A 16,490-nucleotide genomic window follows, 5' to 3' on the forward strand; every position below is an offset into this window, starting at 1 on the left:
TTATTGATCCCCACTGGGGAAATTCAAATGCTACAGCAGCAAAGGAGACAAAGGAGCATCTGAAGCGTTCAATTCTGCACCAGATGGGATGATCCTTGGCTGAATGAAGTGTCCATCAGCCACGGCTCGTTGTGTGGATTGTGAGAGGGATTGCCCAACATTGGTCAGTTGTAGGTGCTTCTGGTTGCTGGTTGTCGAGGTGGCTGGTACCAGAGTTGTAGCGGAAGTCAGAGGTGTAGAGGGTGAAGAAGGAAGGTGCAGGACAGGACATTCGGGAAGAAAATGATTGCCATGATTGATGATGTGAGATGATGTCTGTGTTTGCTTTGGTCATTGGATTTTCCCTTTAGAAAAGGATATTAAAAAACAAAAAAATGACTGGTTACTTAAATTTTCAATTTAAAATCGTAAACGTTAAATGTAAATGTTAAATCTAAACCTAAATGTTAAATGTAACGCTAGGTGAAACTAAATATTTAGCAAATATGCTAATCGACGCTGCCGCTCAGCGGAAGCATCAAAATAAAAGCTTAATTCTGAGTAGTGTTGAGGTCAGGATGGGACCGCCCACACTGTCAGATTTCTCTCTCCGTGCTGCTGTTCACTGACTGACGGCGTGACCCCAGTTCATCGGAAAGCATTGCGATTTTTGACTGAAATTCAGACTTTCATCTATACTTATGTTCAGGTGCATCGAACATATGCATATGAACATATGTTTCCCTCCAGCTTGCTCTGCACTAAACGCTCTGTACATTAGAAACATACTGACACATCCGACACAGACCTTCAAAATAAAACCGTCCCTGCGTTGAAGAGCTGGTCATGTGACCGTGCGCGTATTGTAAGGAAGCAGGGAATCATCTTGCCACTACGCTTCTTCTTTGAAAGGTCAGCCCGGAAGACTTGCTAGTAGGCGATGATGTTGCGGTAATTCAAGTGAGTTGAATATTTTAATTTTAAATATATATATATTATTCAAATATTAAAACGGGTATTTAGGTTAGCAGCATTTCCGTGTTTCAGTATTTGAAACACGATTGTGGGTGTTTCATCTGTATGTTTCGTCGCGGTGTGACAGTTAGCGAGAAACTTGTTCAGAAACCAGGGTAAGTTAGCGAATGGTAGCTAACCGGTCGAGCTAACGATACAGTTTCTAACCATTATTAACCATGATGATCTTACGTGTTTGTGTTGTTTGTTTATTAGAGTCGTAACAGACATTCCTGGTTGTTGCTTTCTGTGTGACTTGTTTTCAGTCGTGGTTGACAGCGTTAAACAGACAGCTTGCTAACAGACTCGGTTGTTTGTTTTTAGCTAAAGTGAGGCGATGTCGTAAACGAAACTCAACCACATTCTTGTTTTTGAATGATCAGTTTAATTTCTCGGTAAGATCTGTTGTTCTTAACACATGTTCATTGTCTACGAGTATTTCAAGAGATGATCGAAACTCACTCAGCACCGGCTGACTGTGATTCACTGGGCTAACAAGGTCTAGCAGTCAAATATAGAAAAACAAAACAGAACACTATCTTCCTGTTTGAGCCACTTATGCTGCCAGAATCTGACTATATCAGATGCGAGCATCCACTAATACCAGTCGTGAAATGTGCCATTCAAGAGGCATATTTTATGTCTTGGTGAGTCTGGAAATATGAGTGTGCAATCAGTTATATTCAGCCAGCTCTCATACACCTGATAGCACAAAAAGAAAAAAGAAAACGTATTAAGCTCAAATTACAAACTAAAAGGTTAAGGATTCTGTCTTAAAATATGTGCCATAAGCTGTTTATCAAAACCACAGCGAAGCATGGGAAATCATGAGACTCCATGCTGTGCAGAGGCTGGTGGAGGATGGTTAACCTCCGTTTTCTTCTGCTTATGTGGGTCAGCAGGGAATCCACACAGGGAACCTCCCCAGCCACTTCCACCAGCTCCTCCAGAGGAGTCCCCATGCGCTCCCAGGCCAAGGCGACGGATATAATCCCATAGTCCTTTGCCCACCCTGAGGCCTCTTTCCGGTGGGACATGCCCAAAACACTCTGAGCTCCTCCTGTGTGTCTGAGCTCCTTACCCTATCTCTAAGGCTGAGCCTGGCCACCTCCTTGGATCGTCTCCTCACTGTGGTGGAGGAGTTTGAGTGTCCTAATGACCCTAGGGGCTATCCTGTTGCCTGTGGTAGGGTCTTCCAAGGCAGACTGGTCCTAGACGAAGGGTCAGACAAAGAATGGTTCAAAAGACCCTAAATGCAGAAAGCCAATAAGAGTCTGTGTACCTGGCCTGGACTAGGGCCCCACCCTGGAGCTGGAGCTGGAGCTGGGCCTGGGCCTGGGGGTCGGTTATCGGTTATCAAGTTATCGGTTATGGAAGCTGACTCTTGGAACGTAAACCTCTGCTGTTATCTATTTCCAACTTGGCAGTCACACACACAAGGTGCAGGGCAGCGTCAGTGAAAGTCCATTATAGATTCTTGTGAACAGACTTCTGACAAAATTCCTTTTTTCAGCCGTCTCTTTACTATTACTAACAAGTTATCGCGACTGACTTCCTGCTATCTGTCTATCTATACTCCTTGAGGAATCAACATAATTGCCTGCATCTCCAACTAAACACCTCTGAACTTGCAGGGGGAGTTTCCTGTCTCACAGCGGGAATGTCGGGTGGAGATTACGGGGAGCTCGGGGGCAGCCTCCATGCCATCTCCTCCCTGAACGCTTCCTACTCTACGTCGCTGTCCATCCCTTCGCCATACATGCTGGTGCCTCCGGCAGAGCGTAAGGTCATCTCGGACGTCCGCCGCACCTTCTGTCTCTTCGTGACGTTCGACCTCCTCTTTGTGGCCCTTCTCTGGATTATTGAGCTGAATGTGAGGGTTCGTCCAGAGGCGTTTTTCATCTTAGACTTTTAATGTTTTTTGTCGTTCATGCCACGTGTGGTTAAGACTGTTTGCTCTGTTGTCATGCAGATCTCCAGCACAATCTGGGAGAGCCTAGAAAAGGAGGTCGTCCACTATGCCTTCAGATCTTCCTTCTTTGACATTGTTGTAAGTGGGTCACTCCAGATCTGTGTGTGTTTGTGTTTAGTTTCAAGTTTTTAATCCTGATCGTGTCTTAAAGGTTCAGATCATGATAAGTTGTTTCAAAAGTTCTCGTTTATATAATCTGAATCTTCCCACTGTTAGTCACGCATTTCAATTTACTGACGTGCAGGAGACAATATTTGCTAAGTCAACATGTGATATCATTAAATGCTTTTGGTTATTCTTGTTTTCCCATCCTTGCCTCAGCTTCTTGCCCTGTTTCGTTTCCTGTTTCTACAATTGGGTTACGCTGCTTTTCGGTTGAAGCATTGGTGGGTGATCGCGGTGAGTCAGCTGGATCACAGTTAATAAAAAAATAAAAAAAAGACAAAATAAAAGCCTCATGTTTTTGTTGTTGGTTATAATTCCGATCTTCTTTGCTCACCAGGTTACCACCCTGGTGACCAGCGTCTTCCTCGTCGTGAAGGTCATCCTGGCTAATGTGAGCGTCCATACGTCTGTTAATTTGACACTTCCACACTTAGTGCATGTGTGCGGTGCAAGCACATCAGCTGGAACCGCTTCATCTTTTTCACTTCTGCATTTAAACTGGTGATCTTCAGCCTGTTTAAACGACCATCTGATAAGAGCTTTTATGGTTTTACTTTGGTTGTGCAGCACAGAATTAAACGCATGTTCTTATCTTTAGTGTCCTTCACATCAAATATAATATACACAATAAACTTTTTCTTTGTATTCAACGATAAGTAAATTGCCAATTCTGCTTTGGAAGTTGCAGTAGTTGTTGTAATTCTGTCTCGGGATGACTGACCCCGTTTCTGTCTCTTAGGAACTCCTGGCCCAGAATGCCTTTGGCTATGTTTTACCCATCAGCTCGTTTGTGTTGGCGTGGTTGGAGACATGGTTCCTCGACTTCAAGGTCCTCATTCAGGAGGCCGACGACGAGAGAGGTGAGTCATAAATGGCCCGACCACTTCATTCAGGCCCCTTGAAAAAACCTCCCCGTTAACCGCTTTTCTCTCTTGGCGTCAGCGTACCTAGCAGCGGTGAACGCAGCCTGTGAACGAGCCCCCATGATCCACCCCCGCGCCGTTTCAGACGGACAGTTCTACTCTCCCCCCGAATCTGTGGCTGATTCAGGTGATTTTTCTGTGCTCATAATAAGCCTGCGTTGGTGTGTAGCAGCCGCTAATTGACTTTTGACCCTGAACCTGTGTCTGCAGGCTCTGAGGAGGATCTGGATGAGGAGGGGCTTGGGCGCAAAGCTGTCACTGCTCAGGTCTGTGTAATTTCCTCAATGGGGATCAATAAAGTATTATCTCATTTTATAACTGGCTCTGCCAGCTGCTCTCCCTTTGGAAACTCCCCGCTGTATTCCTGATGTTTGTTTCCTTTACTCATTTCAGGAGAAGGAGTTTGTCAGACAGGGTCGAGAGGCCATGTCTGTGGTAGAGCAGATCCTAGCACAGGAGGAGAACTGGAAGTTTGAAAAACATAATGTAAGTTCATTTTGATGCGCTACTCTAAGGGAGCACTGGCTGACTAAAAGATCATGTCTTTAAACGGTCCAATGATTTACCTCTGCCACGCTTTGTTTGTGTTCAGCACACACTGCACACTCTTTAGTTTTAAACAGTAGCAGTTTCTACACTGGGACATGTAACAGCATGTGTTGCTTCATCTTTTTAAGTTTTACAGCATGGTCAAAGACTTCTTTTATAGTCCATGCAACCAAAACCCAACTGTTGCGTGTCTTTTTCAGCCAGCCACAGGGAACGCTGGAGTTTGACTCTCAGTGTTGTATTTATGTTTTGTCATGAGATGAACAATAAAAAAAAAATGCTGTTTAAATGCCAAAAGCTTTACCCAGCAGAGAGCACACGTAGGATCATTCTTTAGCAGCTTACTATATATCTAATGCAGATGAATGTGCTGTCAGATGCAGTCCTCAGAAATACTTAGAGATCCAGTTTAATCCAGCTCGTCTTACGAGAAAGGAGGTTAATAAAGATATTTGTCAAAAGGTCGTCAAACAGGTATGTTTGAAACCAGCTGCAAACTGAAACGCAAAACTTGCCGTACCACATTTCATCTGCAGGGATGCTTTCACTTTATTTCTTTGATTCTGAAATTCTATGCAATCTATATTTCTTTGCTGGAGAAGTTCTTTATTATTCTAATTTAATGACGTGGTGAGGATGGTTTTGGCTGAAACTAAACGGGAACTGTTTAAATAACAATACTGTTTTGTCTCATGACAGGACATGGGGGACTCTGTCTACACTCTGGAAATTCCTTTCCATGGAAAAACTTTCATTCTTAAGGTACAACAGTGCTGTGTGTATTCATAGAGAAACTGCGTGTCACCAGTGACTCACTACAATGACGCTCAGATTCATATTGTAGCAAAGCTGCTCCGTCTCTGTGGTATTTTATATATATTTTCCCCTGTACACTATTATTATAGCTGTTACATTGAAGGACACATCAGGCACCGCAGCAGTCAACTTCCCTAATTATTTTAACACTCAGTTATAACCCAGTCAAGTATGCCTACAGCTGATGGGCCTGCACACATTCAGACAACACCAGGAGATGTAGCGTTGAAATAATCCAAAGTAATTGGACGTTAAATGAAATCACAGACTTTCTGGTGCTGTCACGATGGCGCCAGAGAGGCCCCGGTCCTTTTAGAATGGTTGAGGTGGAAGAAAGTCATCTTGCATGTGTAATTTCCCACAGAGGAAGTGTGTTGTTAACAGGATGCTCTGTAACAGAAGGCAGTTTCAAACGGTTTATTACTGTATCTTGTGGATTTACAGCTGTGAATGATAAACAACCAAAAGGGCGTCGGATGTATGTTTTCCACGCATAATAAGTTATTAATTAGTTTGACTTAAAGGATTTTTAGAAGATAACAGAATTAAAATTACACATAAAATAAACCTACTTATTGTGACATTTATTATAGATAATATCAAATTATAGCAAAAACATATGTTTAAAAATATTATGTTTAGTAATTCATTAGCTACACTGGTGAAAATGACTACATTCTAGACTAAGAGTCCTTCAGTAAATATTAGCTTCATGAAAGTGGTATTCAGCAGGTCTTTTCATTTTCTAGGCTGTTGCTTGTGGTCCTATTGAACTGTATTTTTTTCGGCCACTCTAGTTTTGTTAGTGAGCTAGGCTAAGTAACACAAAAAATCTATGTTTAACAACACCACACACCACATCCTCAAATGGTTATCTGTTGATTTCTCACCTGTCTGAAGCCGTTTCAACATAAACTGACATTAGTACAGGACTGAATACTCCATTCGTTTTCACCAGCGTACCCAATGAACGTGTGTTTTGTTACATCTTAAAATATAGAAAATAAACAGTATGGTTAGCATCAGAGGCAGATATGTTTGGGGTCCTTTCTTTCAGATAGCAGGAACTTCTTCATAGCACCATGCACAATGCAGAAAGCCTTTTTTGTGTGTCTGCACTACATGACTGATGGCAGTCTAGATCTTAGAAGTGTGCAGATTCAAATCTTATCAGAATATGAGTGTGATAACACACCATTTGAAGTTTTTCAAACAATACAGAGTAAAACGTGTACCTCTGAACACAACTGGATAGTCCCACAGCCACTCAGAGCTATTGTGTTCAAAGCAAATTCAACTCCACGGCTCTCAGATGGCGTGTAGGACATTGCTGCTGTTAGTCGTCTGTCTGTCACTGCATAAATCTTGCTCTAATGATATAATTGGCCTGGCGGGTCTTTGTCTGAACACAATCATTTCCCAACGGAGCTTCCTGAAATCAACTTTCAAACTTCCCCAAACTTTTCTATTTGTGTGCAGGGAAAGTCAGGCCGGCTTCTGGCAAATAGCATTTTGAAGAAATGCGATATCATTTCTAAAAAGTTCTGCCTCCTACACACATCAGACAACTTGTCTTTATTTTCTTTTCTTTTTTTTTTTTACATTGATTTCAGTATTAAGTAACAGTTGTTAACATTATTTGAGCTCCAACTCCAACATGTGCAGCACAGCAGACTAGCTGCTGAGTAGTGGATAAGTTTTAGCTCGTAATTACAGATCAGTGCCAACATGCCACTGCAGTATGAATGCACACAACCGGGTAGGCCCTGCATGGATCTGTTGCAGAATTGCAAACAACAGCTTTAATGTCAGCATCAAAACCGAAACAAAACAAAGAGATGTTGTTGCACAGAACTAAAAGGTGTTGCAAGCCATTGTGGTACTTCAGCATTCCTTATTAGTGGTGCAAATGCAAACCATAGAAAACATGTCTTTGCAGATGGGTAGTTTTCATTTAAACTAGCTACAGCTACATTATAGTTAAAGTCTTGCCATGACCTTTTAAGTTGATTGTTGGTGAATGTATTTCAATACAGCTTTGCTTTGCTTCTGCATAGATTTGGTTCCAGCCTTTGTAATAAGAGTGATGCACTGAACCACAAATCCCAAAATTGTACAAGCTCGTCGTGTTAACTAGAACCATCTGTTTGCAAATTATTTTTCCCGAGATGATGCATGAAAACTATTTTCTGGGAAACAATAACCCCTTTGTTAAGATGTGGAAATCTATCTCCCATGGCGGGGGGGCAAGGGGGCGGGGATGGGGGGTTTTAAGAAGACAGTAGTCATAAACTTACACTTGAGAACTGGCTTTGAAATGGTCATTACATGTTCAAATTAAACGTTTAAATTCTCCAGAGCTGACCACTTGCTAAAGGCGACGGCACAGAGAAAGAGCTCACATATCACGTAGCATGGAAAATGGATCAGGAGGACGCGCAATTGGAGATGAGCTGTGTTTCACAATACTTCGCTGGACGGATTTGTTTATGGCCTTGTTTTTGTCTTGTTCAGGCCTTGATGCAGTGTCCCGCTGAGCTCGTTTATCAGGAAGTGATCCTTCAACCGGAGAAGATGGTTCAGTGGAACAAAACAGTTTCTGTCTGCCAGGTGACCAGTCTTTCTCCCCTGTCTGTCATCTCTCAGTGTTTGTTTGGGCGCCGCCAAAAGCTGATATTGTTTGGTGCCTCCTCCACAGATCCTTCAGAGGGTTGACGACAACACCATGGTATCATATGATGTCTCTTCTGGTGCAGCCGGGGGGGTGGTGTCAGCGAGGTACATCAGCACATCAGCCGGCTTTAATATGTGACATTTTCTCATTGTCGTCTTCCTGTCTTGTCTTTTTATCTTATTAGGACTTTAAGTCTGAAATAAAGTATATTGATTGCCCGATTGATTCTCCTTACTTTAGGGACTTTGTCAATGTCCGGCGGGTGGAGCGCAAACGAGACTGTTACATGTCTGCTGGCATGGCAACCAACCATGACGCCAAACCTCCATGCGGTCGCTACGTCAGGTCAGACCATGTCTCTAGCCGGGCTCCTTGTCACTGGACCACTAAATTAGAACATCATATCGATCTGGTAAAGGGCACTAGTGTTAGTTTAACTTTCTGTCTTCTTTCTTTTTTTTTTTTTTTTTTACTTTTTATTGCTGTCAGGGGAGAAAATGGTCCAGGAGGATTTGTGGTCCTCAAATCCAGCAGTAACCCGTCTGTCTGCACCTTCATCTGGGTCCTCAACACAGACTTGAAGGTGAGAAAATGCACCCTGCAATTACTAGACATTATTTTATTTTTTTTATGTTTGGGGGGGGGTCTTGTGCTTCTTAAGACTGGTAGATTTGGAATCATCTCTACTTGGAAGAAATGTTTGCAGCTGCAAATAGTGACAGTGTGCAGAAGAACTGAGCCAGGATAGAAGACACAGCAGCAGCTTATAAGTGACTCAGTATGTAATTATTGCATATTATGCAGATTAACCCTTTAACACTGAAGCCTCAAAATGTCTCCCTGAACTTTTATTTCATCATTTCAACTATAAAAAGGTCAGAAAATGTCATGTGAGAAAGTACTTAAGACCCATCTTTCCCGAATATTTGGCAGTTATGAGTGTAATAACCTCTTGGGAGAGGTGCAAGTGTAATGACACCGTATTGGCTGTAAAGTGCAACGCCTCAGCTTTCAGAAACCGCTGGATCTAAAATGCGCAAACGTGCTGCCGCCGACACCTTTTACACGTTTTAAAGGTTACCAGAAATAAAAATGTGTTTAGAAACCCAACAAACGCTCAATTTTTGTGTCTCTTCAGGGCCGTCTGCCGCGCTACCTCATCCACCAGAGCCTGGCGGCCACCATGTTTGAGTTCATGTCCCATTTACGCCAACGCATCGCCGACCTGCGGCCCTCTCACCGCTCCCACCACCACCACCACCACCAACACCACCACACCTAGACGTGGAGGGATGGCCCGCAGTGGTGTCGCTCGGTTGTGGCGGAAGTGTCACTACTGGTTTTTAAAAAAAGTGAACCCCAGAAACAGATGTAGCAGCGCCCCCAGTGACGCTTCTAAGCTCAGTGGATCTGCTACCGTAACTGAAAAGATAGCACTTCTAGGACATGTGAGACGTTTACTACATTTCCGACACATGAAACAGGAAAGAAATGCAGTTATCAAAGACAATATTCCACCTTAGCAATGTTTTTTTTTTTTTTTTTGAAGATCATCTTGCATTTTTTTGTCTCTTGCCATGCAATGGATCCTGAGTTGGAGTAGACTTTAGTTGGATGGACACGGAAGTGATTTCTCACTGTTGGCGTCTCACTGGCTTATTACAAAAGCTTGACTGAAGAAAACTCTCTCTGAGCCTTATCTCCATGCACAAATAGCTCGTGGTTTATTTGCTGCTTTCCTTAAGATGTTTTTTCATCTCTTTTCATACCGCCATCGGAAATGGTTTTCTCACAGGCAGTGCACTTCCGGGCCATATTTACCACACTTGAATGGGTAAAAGCTATTTTAACACAGTTTGTTCTCCTTTTCTACACTGTGAAAAGATACTCTGCTGTCTGGTCACCACTAGAGGGCGACACCACTGCTCCACTCAGTGAAAGCCTCCTGGTTTTGATTGCAGAAATCTGTCAGCCAACATTTAATCAAGTATTACTGTAGGGGTTTAAATACTGATTTCATGTTGGGGTCAGTGAAACCACAGGTCAGATCAGGAGACTGTTGGAGTCAGCGAAGACACTTGAAGATGTTGAAGTTCATAAATTAGGATACTGTATACTTATTAAAGCTGTCATTGTGCCAATAACCTCAAGTGGCCTTGTGGTAAAACAGCTGAACTCATTATTTGTCATCAGAACTTTTTACTGTGTCGATGTGACTATTACTGACTCCAGTAATGGCCTCCCCTCGGGCCATGAGATGTGGCACTGAGCAACTTTTCGCCATTAATTCCTGCACTACACTGTTTTAACCATGAAACGTACCATCTGGACAAAGTTTTGTTTCAAACTCTTCAACTCAGTGTTGTGACGTACCTCAAAACAAATATCACGGTGCATCATTGAATCTGTTAAGTGATGGAGAGAGTTGATCTTCCCTGTGCTCTTCAGCTCTTAAGCACGAAACGGCTCGATTCAGTTCAGCTCCTTTTAAAGGACCATATTCAGGGGTGTATTTGTGGAAGCTGTAATCACAGTCTGACATTATTATGGATTTTAGCTTCTTACTGTACAGAAGGAATGTCAACTGATAATACCGCTATCAATAATCTGGTGCCTTTATCACACTAACATTACATGTCTGCCTTTTCTTTTCCTCTGCATTTGTTTCTTGATGTTAAATCAATGCTTAACACCTTCTACAGAGGTGTACTATATACAAATGAAGTCACTGTTTTCTTGAATGGTTTTTGTCTGTAAATGCTTCACCAAACTTGTTAATTTAAAGCCATCACTGACCAACAGTTTTTACTGAGTCTTAACCAGTGTCTTATGTCTAATAAAATATATCAACTCAATGCAGTGTTAGCGACTCGTAATTTCCAAGTCACCGTATTTTCTACACATCTATTTCCTCGCCCTTAAGCACAGCAGTGTTTACGTCATGAACGCTGATGCCATGTGACTTGAGACGTTACACGTGTGACACACTTACAGCTGCAAAAAGCCCACAAAAACTATTGCTATAGCAAAAAGCTATAGCAATCGCGAAAGTCTGTACTGAAGATTACAGGCAGTGGAGCTACTGATTTATTTTATTTTATGTTTTTTGTCCGGAGATTACTATTTATCTTAAGTCATTCCTTATGTAAAGTCATAACCACATACAATACAATTAAATGATCCTTAAATCAATGCAGCCATGGTAGATGAGTCCCAAAAGAGTGTGCAATCTGACCTGTTCTCCTAGAGGAGATGTGGTGTCCCCAGGGCAAAACACAATGCTTTGGACAAATGGTGGAGCGGCTCACATGATTGTGCTGTGACTGTCTTCTGAGGCTATGGGTGTGTGAATAAGTGTGTTTTAAAAAAAAAAAAAAAAAAAAAAAATCTAGGCGAACACAAGCGTCTCACTGCTCTCATTGTCCTCCATGTAAGGCTGGTTAGAAGCACCAGTCCCTGGACTGCTCCTCTGCGCAGACAGGCTCTGGCCGATGATCTGGAGGGCAAACCTCTGCTGGAAGTGGAGGTCCTGGAAGATGGGCAGCTGAAAATTAGGTAGAGTTTGGGGATCGGTTCGCTATATTTTGTAACTGCTTTTTCTTAAACTTTCTAGTGGATCCACATAACACAGATGTCTTTTGTTGCTCTGCCAGTTTGTTTGTGAAATACAGTCCTCTTTGTGAAGAACCTATTGAGAGCGTCCAAGGAGGACAGCTGCATTGTGGAGCCAGAGCAAACCAGCCAAGTCCGTTTTAGATCCGTCTTTGTTGCCTGAAGGAAGACCACTGAAAGAGCAGGAAAAACACTTCCCTTCGGATTATTTGACTCCAGCTGACTTTTCTTAAGAATGGGTGCCACCTTCAAAAAGTTCTGCTGCTGCTGCTGTGTGGTCGATGAAGAGGATGAAGACGAAAAGCAGCCTCTAGTACCGTAAGATGAAAACATTGGCACAGAAAAAGTTGATCACCACATTCCACATAATCATTCAATGCAGAGCGTAGAATAGTAGCAAAAAGCCGAACAGAAATCAGAAAATGTTTAGCATTTGATGAAGTGAGGTATTAACTGCTTGTGTGTGCTGGTCCACCGCGCAGTCAGGATCCGTTGGAGTACTTTAACCGTGAAGTCCAGAAGCGTCGAGACGAGGAGACCAACCTGTGGAGTGAGCCGGGGGACACCAGCCACACTGAGAGAGATGATGACCGGGCGCTTTATGTCCTGCTGCAGGCCAGGAATAAGACACGCATGGGATCCACGGTATGTGAGCGAGAGGGACAGAACTTTGAGGTTTGAGGTTTTGTTCTTTCTAAATGAGGTGGAAAAGGAGAAAAGGGTGGACACCAATTGATACAGAAAGACTGAACAGTGTGGATGTAAAGTGAGATCTTGCTTTTAGTCGTGTTTGTTCAAACATCTCCAACTTAGCAGGATGCATGTCCAAACCAGAAGAACTTTAATCGCTTTCAATGCTAATGTCCATTTCTTTGTCTAGGGATACCGTCGTCTGAGTGTCGACATCGAGGCCATGAGAGACACCCGGCGAGAAGTCAGAGAGAAATGGAAGACGATCTTGGAAAACCTTGGTAAGGCCGGACAGATGAGAGGTCACACAAATGACCCACCCTAGATACTGAGATTATGCGCCTTGTTTTTCAGGATTCATGGCTGAGGCCGACTCCCTGCTGACGGTGTCCGCCGGTGCCTCACATGACCGCATGCGTAATGCCCCGGCAGCCCGTGACCTGCTTCATACGCTCCACTCTGAGACGTCCGTCTTCAACAGCAGGGAGCCACCTCCAGAAAGATATCTGTTCATCCTGGTGAGAGCTGGCGTGGGGCTTGTCGGCTTGAGCTGCAGCTGCCTTTAGATTCCAACTCCCTCAAGTGACAGGGGGCTTAGGTTTAGCTATTGATAGATTTGTCTGGCGTTTTCGACCATAAAGATGTATTCCTGTCCTAACTAATGAATGATGAACCACTGAGTCTTTCCACGCTAAAAGTTTAGTCCACTGGGTCTAATATTAAGTATTAAGCCACAAAATGAAGAAAACGTGGAACTTTTTAGATGATTTTAAAATGGTCAAGGGTTGACTTGTTAGGGAATAATAGAAAACACTGCCACTTTCCCTAGCTTCAACCAGCTATTCCTTTCTTTCTTCACCTCTCCACAGGATCGTCTCATCTACTTAGACATAGCTGAAGATTTTTTGGCGAAGGCAAGGCGCTTCTACCCTCCGAGGGATGATTCTGACGAGGAGACGCCGGGCCTCGCCATTAACCTGCCACTGCTGCTGGCCAGGGTAGAGGCCATGAACGGAAGAGGCGACGGGGACGAGGAAGAGAGCGAAACGGAAGATGGAAACTCGAGCGACAGATCTTAAGACATGCTGGCTGCAGTAACAGTAAACACAAGGCAGGGGGCAGTAGTCCTCAACCCTGGAGATTCAGGTGATAGAATGTCATAGCTCTACTCTTCAAGCATTGTTGCCTCACACAGTGTTGCTGCTGCTTATTGGAAGTTTTAGCCTCAACCATTTCTCCTCGTTCTCCCTCAGCAGCACGTCTTTCCTGTTTTCCCTTGTCAAAATCTGAAAGGGCTCGATTGTTACGCATGTGTTGACTGGATGTGTGCTTTTCTGTCTAGTGAAGGGTTTTTTACAAAATTTCCAGTTTGCTCATTGTTCATTTGTTGTGAACCTCCAGGGTGAGCAGAGCCTCTGTATATTTTGTCCTATGATCATCAGCACTCGTTTCATTCAGTCTTATGATCAGTAACAGCACTGAATAAACAGCCAGTCTGGTGTCAGATTTGAGCAGAATGTATGTGTGTGTGTGTGTGTGATCAACACTTCTATCTCCTTCAATACTGCTTTTGGCTTCAAACTGTTTGGGGAGCAGCAAAAAAAAAAAAAAAAAAAAAAAGAAGGAAATGCAACGTAGTCGGTACTGTCGGTACTTTTCAGTCGATCATGTGTGTGCGACTGAGAAGAATATCAGGTGAAGCATGTGACGGTGTTTTAATGTCTCCAGCATTTTGTTGACAATGTGAAAAGATGCCATGAAGTAAAGTTCCAGCCTTGAGCCTCCTGCGTATGTCACATGTTGGTATGATTTGAAAGTGAAACAAAGAATAAAAGAATTTGCCTTTTAGCGGTCTGAACCTTCAACAATATCTACTGTGTGGAACTGAAGTTATCTCGGGAGGAATGTTTCTTTTTGCAGCGAAACCCAAGAGTCTGCTCCCGCTCTCTCACGTGGCCCGACGGCTGTGCACCCACGGCTGGCTCATACCGATCCGCAGACAAGTCCACAGATCCTGATCCGGTGCGGCCTGTCTGGCCTCTGAACACCGCCCCCCCTGGGAGCTCGCCGGCTTGCAAGATGGATGGTGGTGACGGTGTTTTGGTGGTCAGCTGCTTGTTGTTGTTGTTATATAAGAGAGACACTCTGGTGAGGGCACATGTTTGAACACGGCACCGGTCTGATGGCACGGTGCCTCACGCACAAAAGTGGCTGATAACACTAGACCGGGGCGCTGAGAGGAAGACAGTCGAGCTAGAGATTGTGGGCAAGAATCAATGGAAACTTTCCCTCAGATTTGTCTTACTGTTAACCAAGAATGCCGTAGCAGGCTGACCTGGCGTAGGAGGCTCTTCTCCATATTCCCAAAGTCATTGTTCTGTCTCAAAGAATCAAATACACTCTCACAATATTTTGCCATATTTACAGCTCCCAGACAGGCCCAGACTTTATCCTGCGATTGCCCTTCTCCTGCCTCTCCCCAGCCCACTCCCGGTCTCTTTCTCGGTGACAGCTCATTTAAATGTCACTTTGCAGCAGCTGGGGCTGTGTTGTTATGCAAGGCTATGTTCTTCCTGGCCGAGCCCGGTGTGACGAGGACGAAGAAGGGGGGTGTGGGGGGGTGGGGGCGATCACTGTGACAGATCCCGTCTCATCACCGCTCACCTTTTACAGACCCTGCACGCCCCGGTCTTCGTTAGCATGGCGTGACTCTGGAAGGTGAAAGTCATCCGATGTCCTTTCCCTGTTTTTGCTCGGAGGAATACATGTTAAAATGTACAAACCCGAGAGCATCACTCCGCCTGCTTTCATTTACAACCTGATGGCTTCCCATCAAGGTTCTAAAAAGACATGATGTCAACACGGGAGGACCTCGCATAGCGTCTTACTAGGTTTCTGAAATGACATTCATGGTTGTCATGGTGGCACAACATGACAGAGTGGACGACCTCAGGGATGCCTGTGCTGCTCTTGCTCACTTTCTCTACTCTGAGTGACACAGAGAAATACTTTGTGCAGTGTTAACCTGCTGGGAAGTTGCAGGAAGAAAAATGAAATACGACGGTAGTGTAGGACTAAATAATAGGCCTTAAATATACAGCGCAAGTCCGGGGAAATAATTGACGCCAAGCGAAGAAATACAGTCAGCCAGGAGTGGATCATGATTCGAAACACACACCAAACGCCGAACGTGGTGCATACTGTTCTCATAACTCCAGCACATGTGGGAAATCCCGGACATTTGATTGATTCGTCATGTTTATCGTCACCGGAAGGTTCATGCTCCGTGCTGCGAGTGTGATATCCGATACCTGATGATATTGGTCCCTGATGTGGATGAATGAGTCAGAGACAAGGACTGGTAGTAACATCACACCAGCAGATAGCTCTCAGAGGTGAGTATGTGCTTGTGTGTTCGCTTCTTCAGTCTGTAACCTGAGTTGATTGTGGCCTGCGTGGCGCTCTGTCACTGAGGTAATGAATCACCGCGGACGAGGCGGGGGGGGGGGGCTCTCGCTGCTACTGTGAGACAGACAGCATGCTGCAATGCCACCTAATGAGGGCGTTTCAATGTTGTCAAAAGGCCCAGCTGTTGTATGAACTCTTCCTTAACTGAATTATGGTTGTTTAAAAAAAAGAAGTTTTTTTTATCTTACTCCCATCCTTTTTTTAAACATGCATGCCTTAACTATTCTTTGTTTCTGGAAAGCAGCTGCCTCATTCCTGTCGTTCCATAACAGCAAAGTGACACTTGCTGTTTGATGTGTATCACGACCACAGTCTTATTAAGATTCCTTTGCTGAGACTAAACCTGTTGTATTATATAATCTCCATCATAGTCCGTGATATTTTTCCACCGTGATCCCCACTGAAGTGGAAAGTGTTGGGGCTGAGTGATTAAAGAGGTGACCGGGCGTACAATTTGAGAATCAGAGGATTTTCAGCTCAATTACCCCTAACCCCTCCTCGGAGTAGCTTCCAGCTGTCCGGGAATGAGACACGGAGGACTTGGCATCGGGTGTCAGTACACACTGATTGTAGAGTGACAACATGAATCAGAAATAGCAGCGGAGCATCTATAAAAGTCGTGAACGGG

The 16,490-nt window shown here is 44.0% G+C and overlaps 2 protein-coding genes across 3 annotated transcripts; both read left to right on the top strand.

Annotated features, from left to right (window-relative positions):
• The first annotated feature begins 776 nt into the window (after nt 1-776).
• stard3 (StAR-related lipid transfer (START) domain containing 3) lies at nt 777-10,947 on the top strand. 2 transcript variants are annotated; one of them, XM_047572405.1, is made up of 15 exons: nt 777-939; nt 2,628-2,872; nt 2,966-3,043; nt 3,287-3,364; nt 3,468-3,521; nt 3,870-3,990; nt 4,073-4,180; nt 4,264-4,319; nt 4,447-4,539; nt 5,302-5,364; nt 7,933-8,028; nt 8,117-8,196; nt 8,333-8,437; nt 8,582-8,675; nt 9,231-10,947. In XM_047572405.1, the coding sequence occupies exons 2-15, from the start codon at nt 2,654-2,656 to the stop codon at nt 9,372-9,374; spliced, it is 1,389 nt and encodes a 462-aa protein (XP_047428361.1). In that variant the 5' UTR covers nt 777-939; nt 2,628-2,653; the 3' UTR covers nt 9,375-10,947. The 2 variants fall into 2 exon arrangements, with proteins under 2 accessions (XP_047428361.1, XP_047428362.1); XM_047572406.1 differs by having other exon boundaries at nt 2,628-2,866.
• A 544-nt stretch (nt 10,948-11,491) lies between these two features.
• mreg (melanoregulin) lies at nt 11,492-14,173 on the top strand. The gene is made up of 6 exons (XM_047571781.1): nt 11,492-11,647; nt 11,746-12,022; nt 12,187-12,349; nt 12,585-12,675; nt 12,749-12,912; nt 13,264-14,173. The coding sequence occupies exons 2-6, from the start codon at nt 11,940-11,942 to the stop codon at nt 13,471-13,473; spliced, it is 711 nt and encodes a 236-aa protein (XP_047427737.1). The 5' UTR covers nt 11,492-11,647; nt 11,746-11,939; the 3' UTR covers nt 13,474-14,173.
• The last annotated feature ends 2,317 nt before the right edge of the window (nt 14,174-16,490 follow it).

This window comes from Mugil cephalus, chromosome 20 (genome assembly GCF_022458985.1).
Source record: "Mugil cephalus isolate CIBA_MC_2020 chromosome 20, CIBA_Mcephalus_1.1, whole genome shotgun sequence".
In the NCBI taxonomy this organism is placed as follows: domain Eukaryota; kingdom Metazoa; phylum Chordata; class Actinopteri; order Mugiliformes; family Mugilidae; genus Mugil; species Mugil cephalus.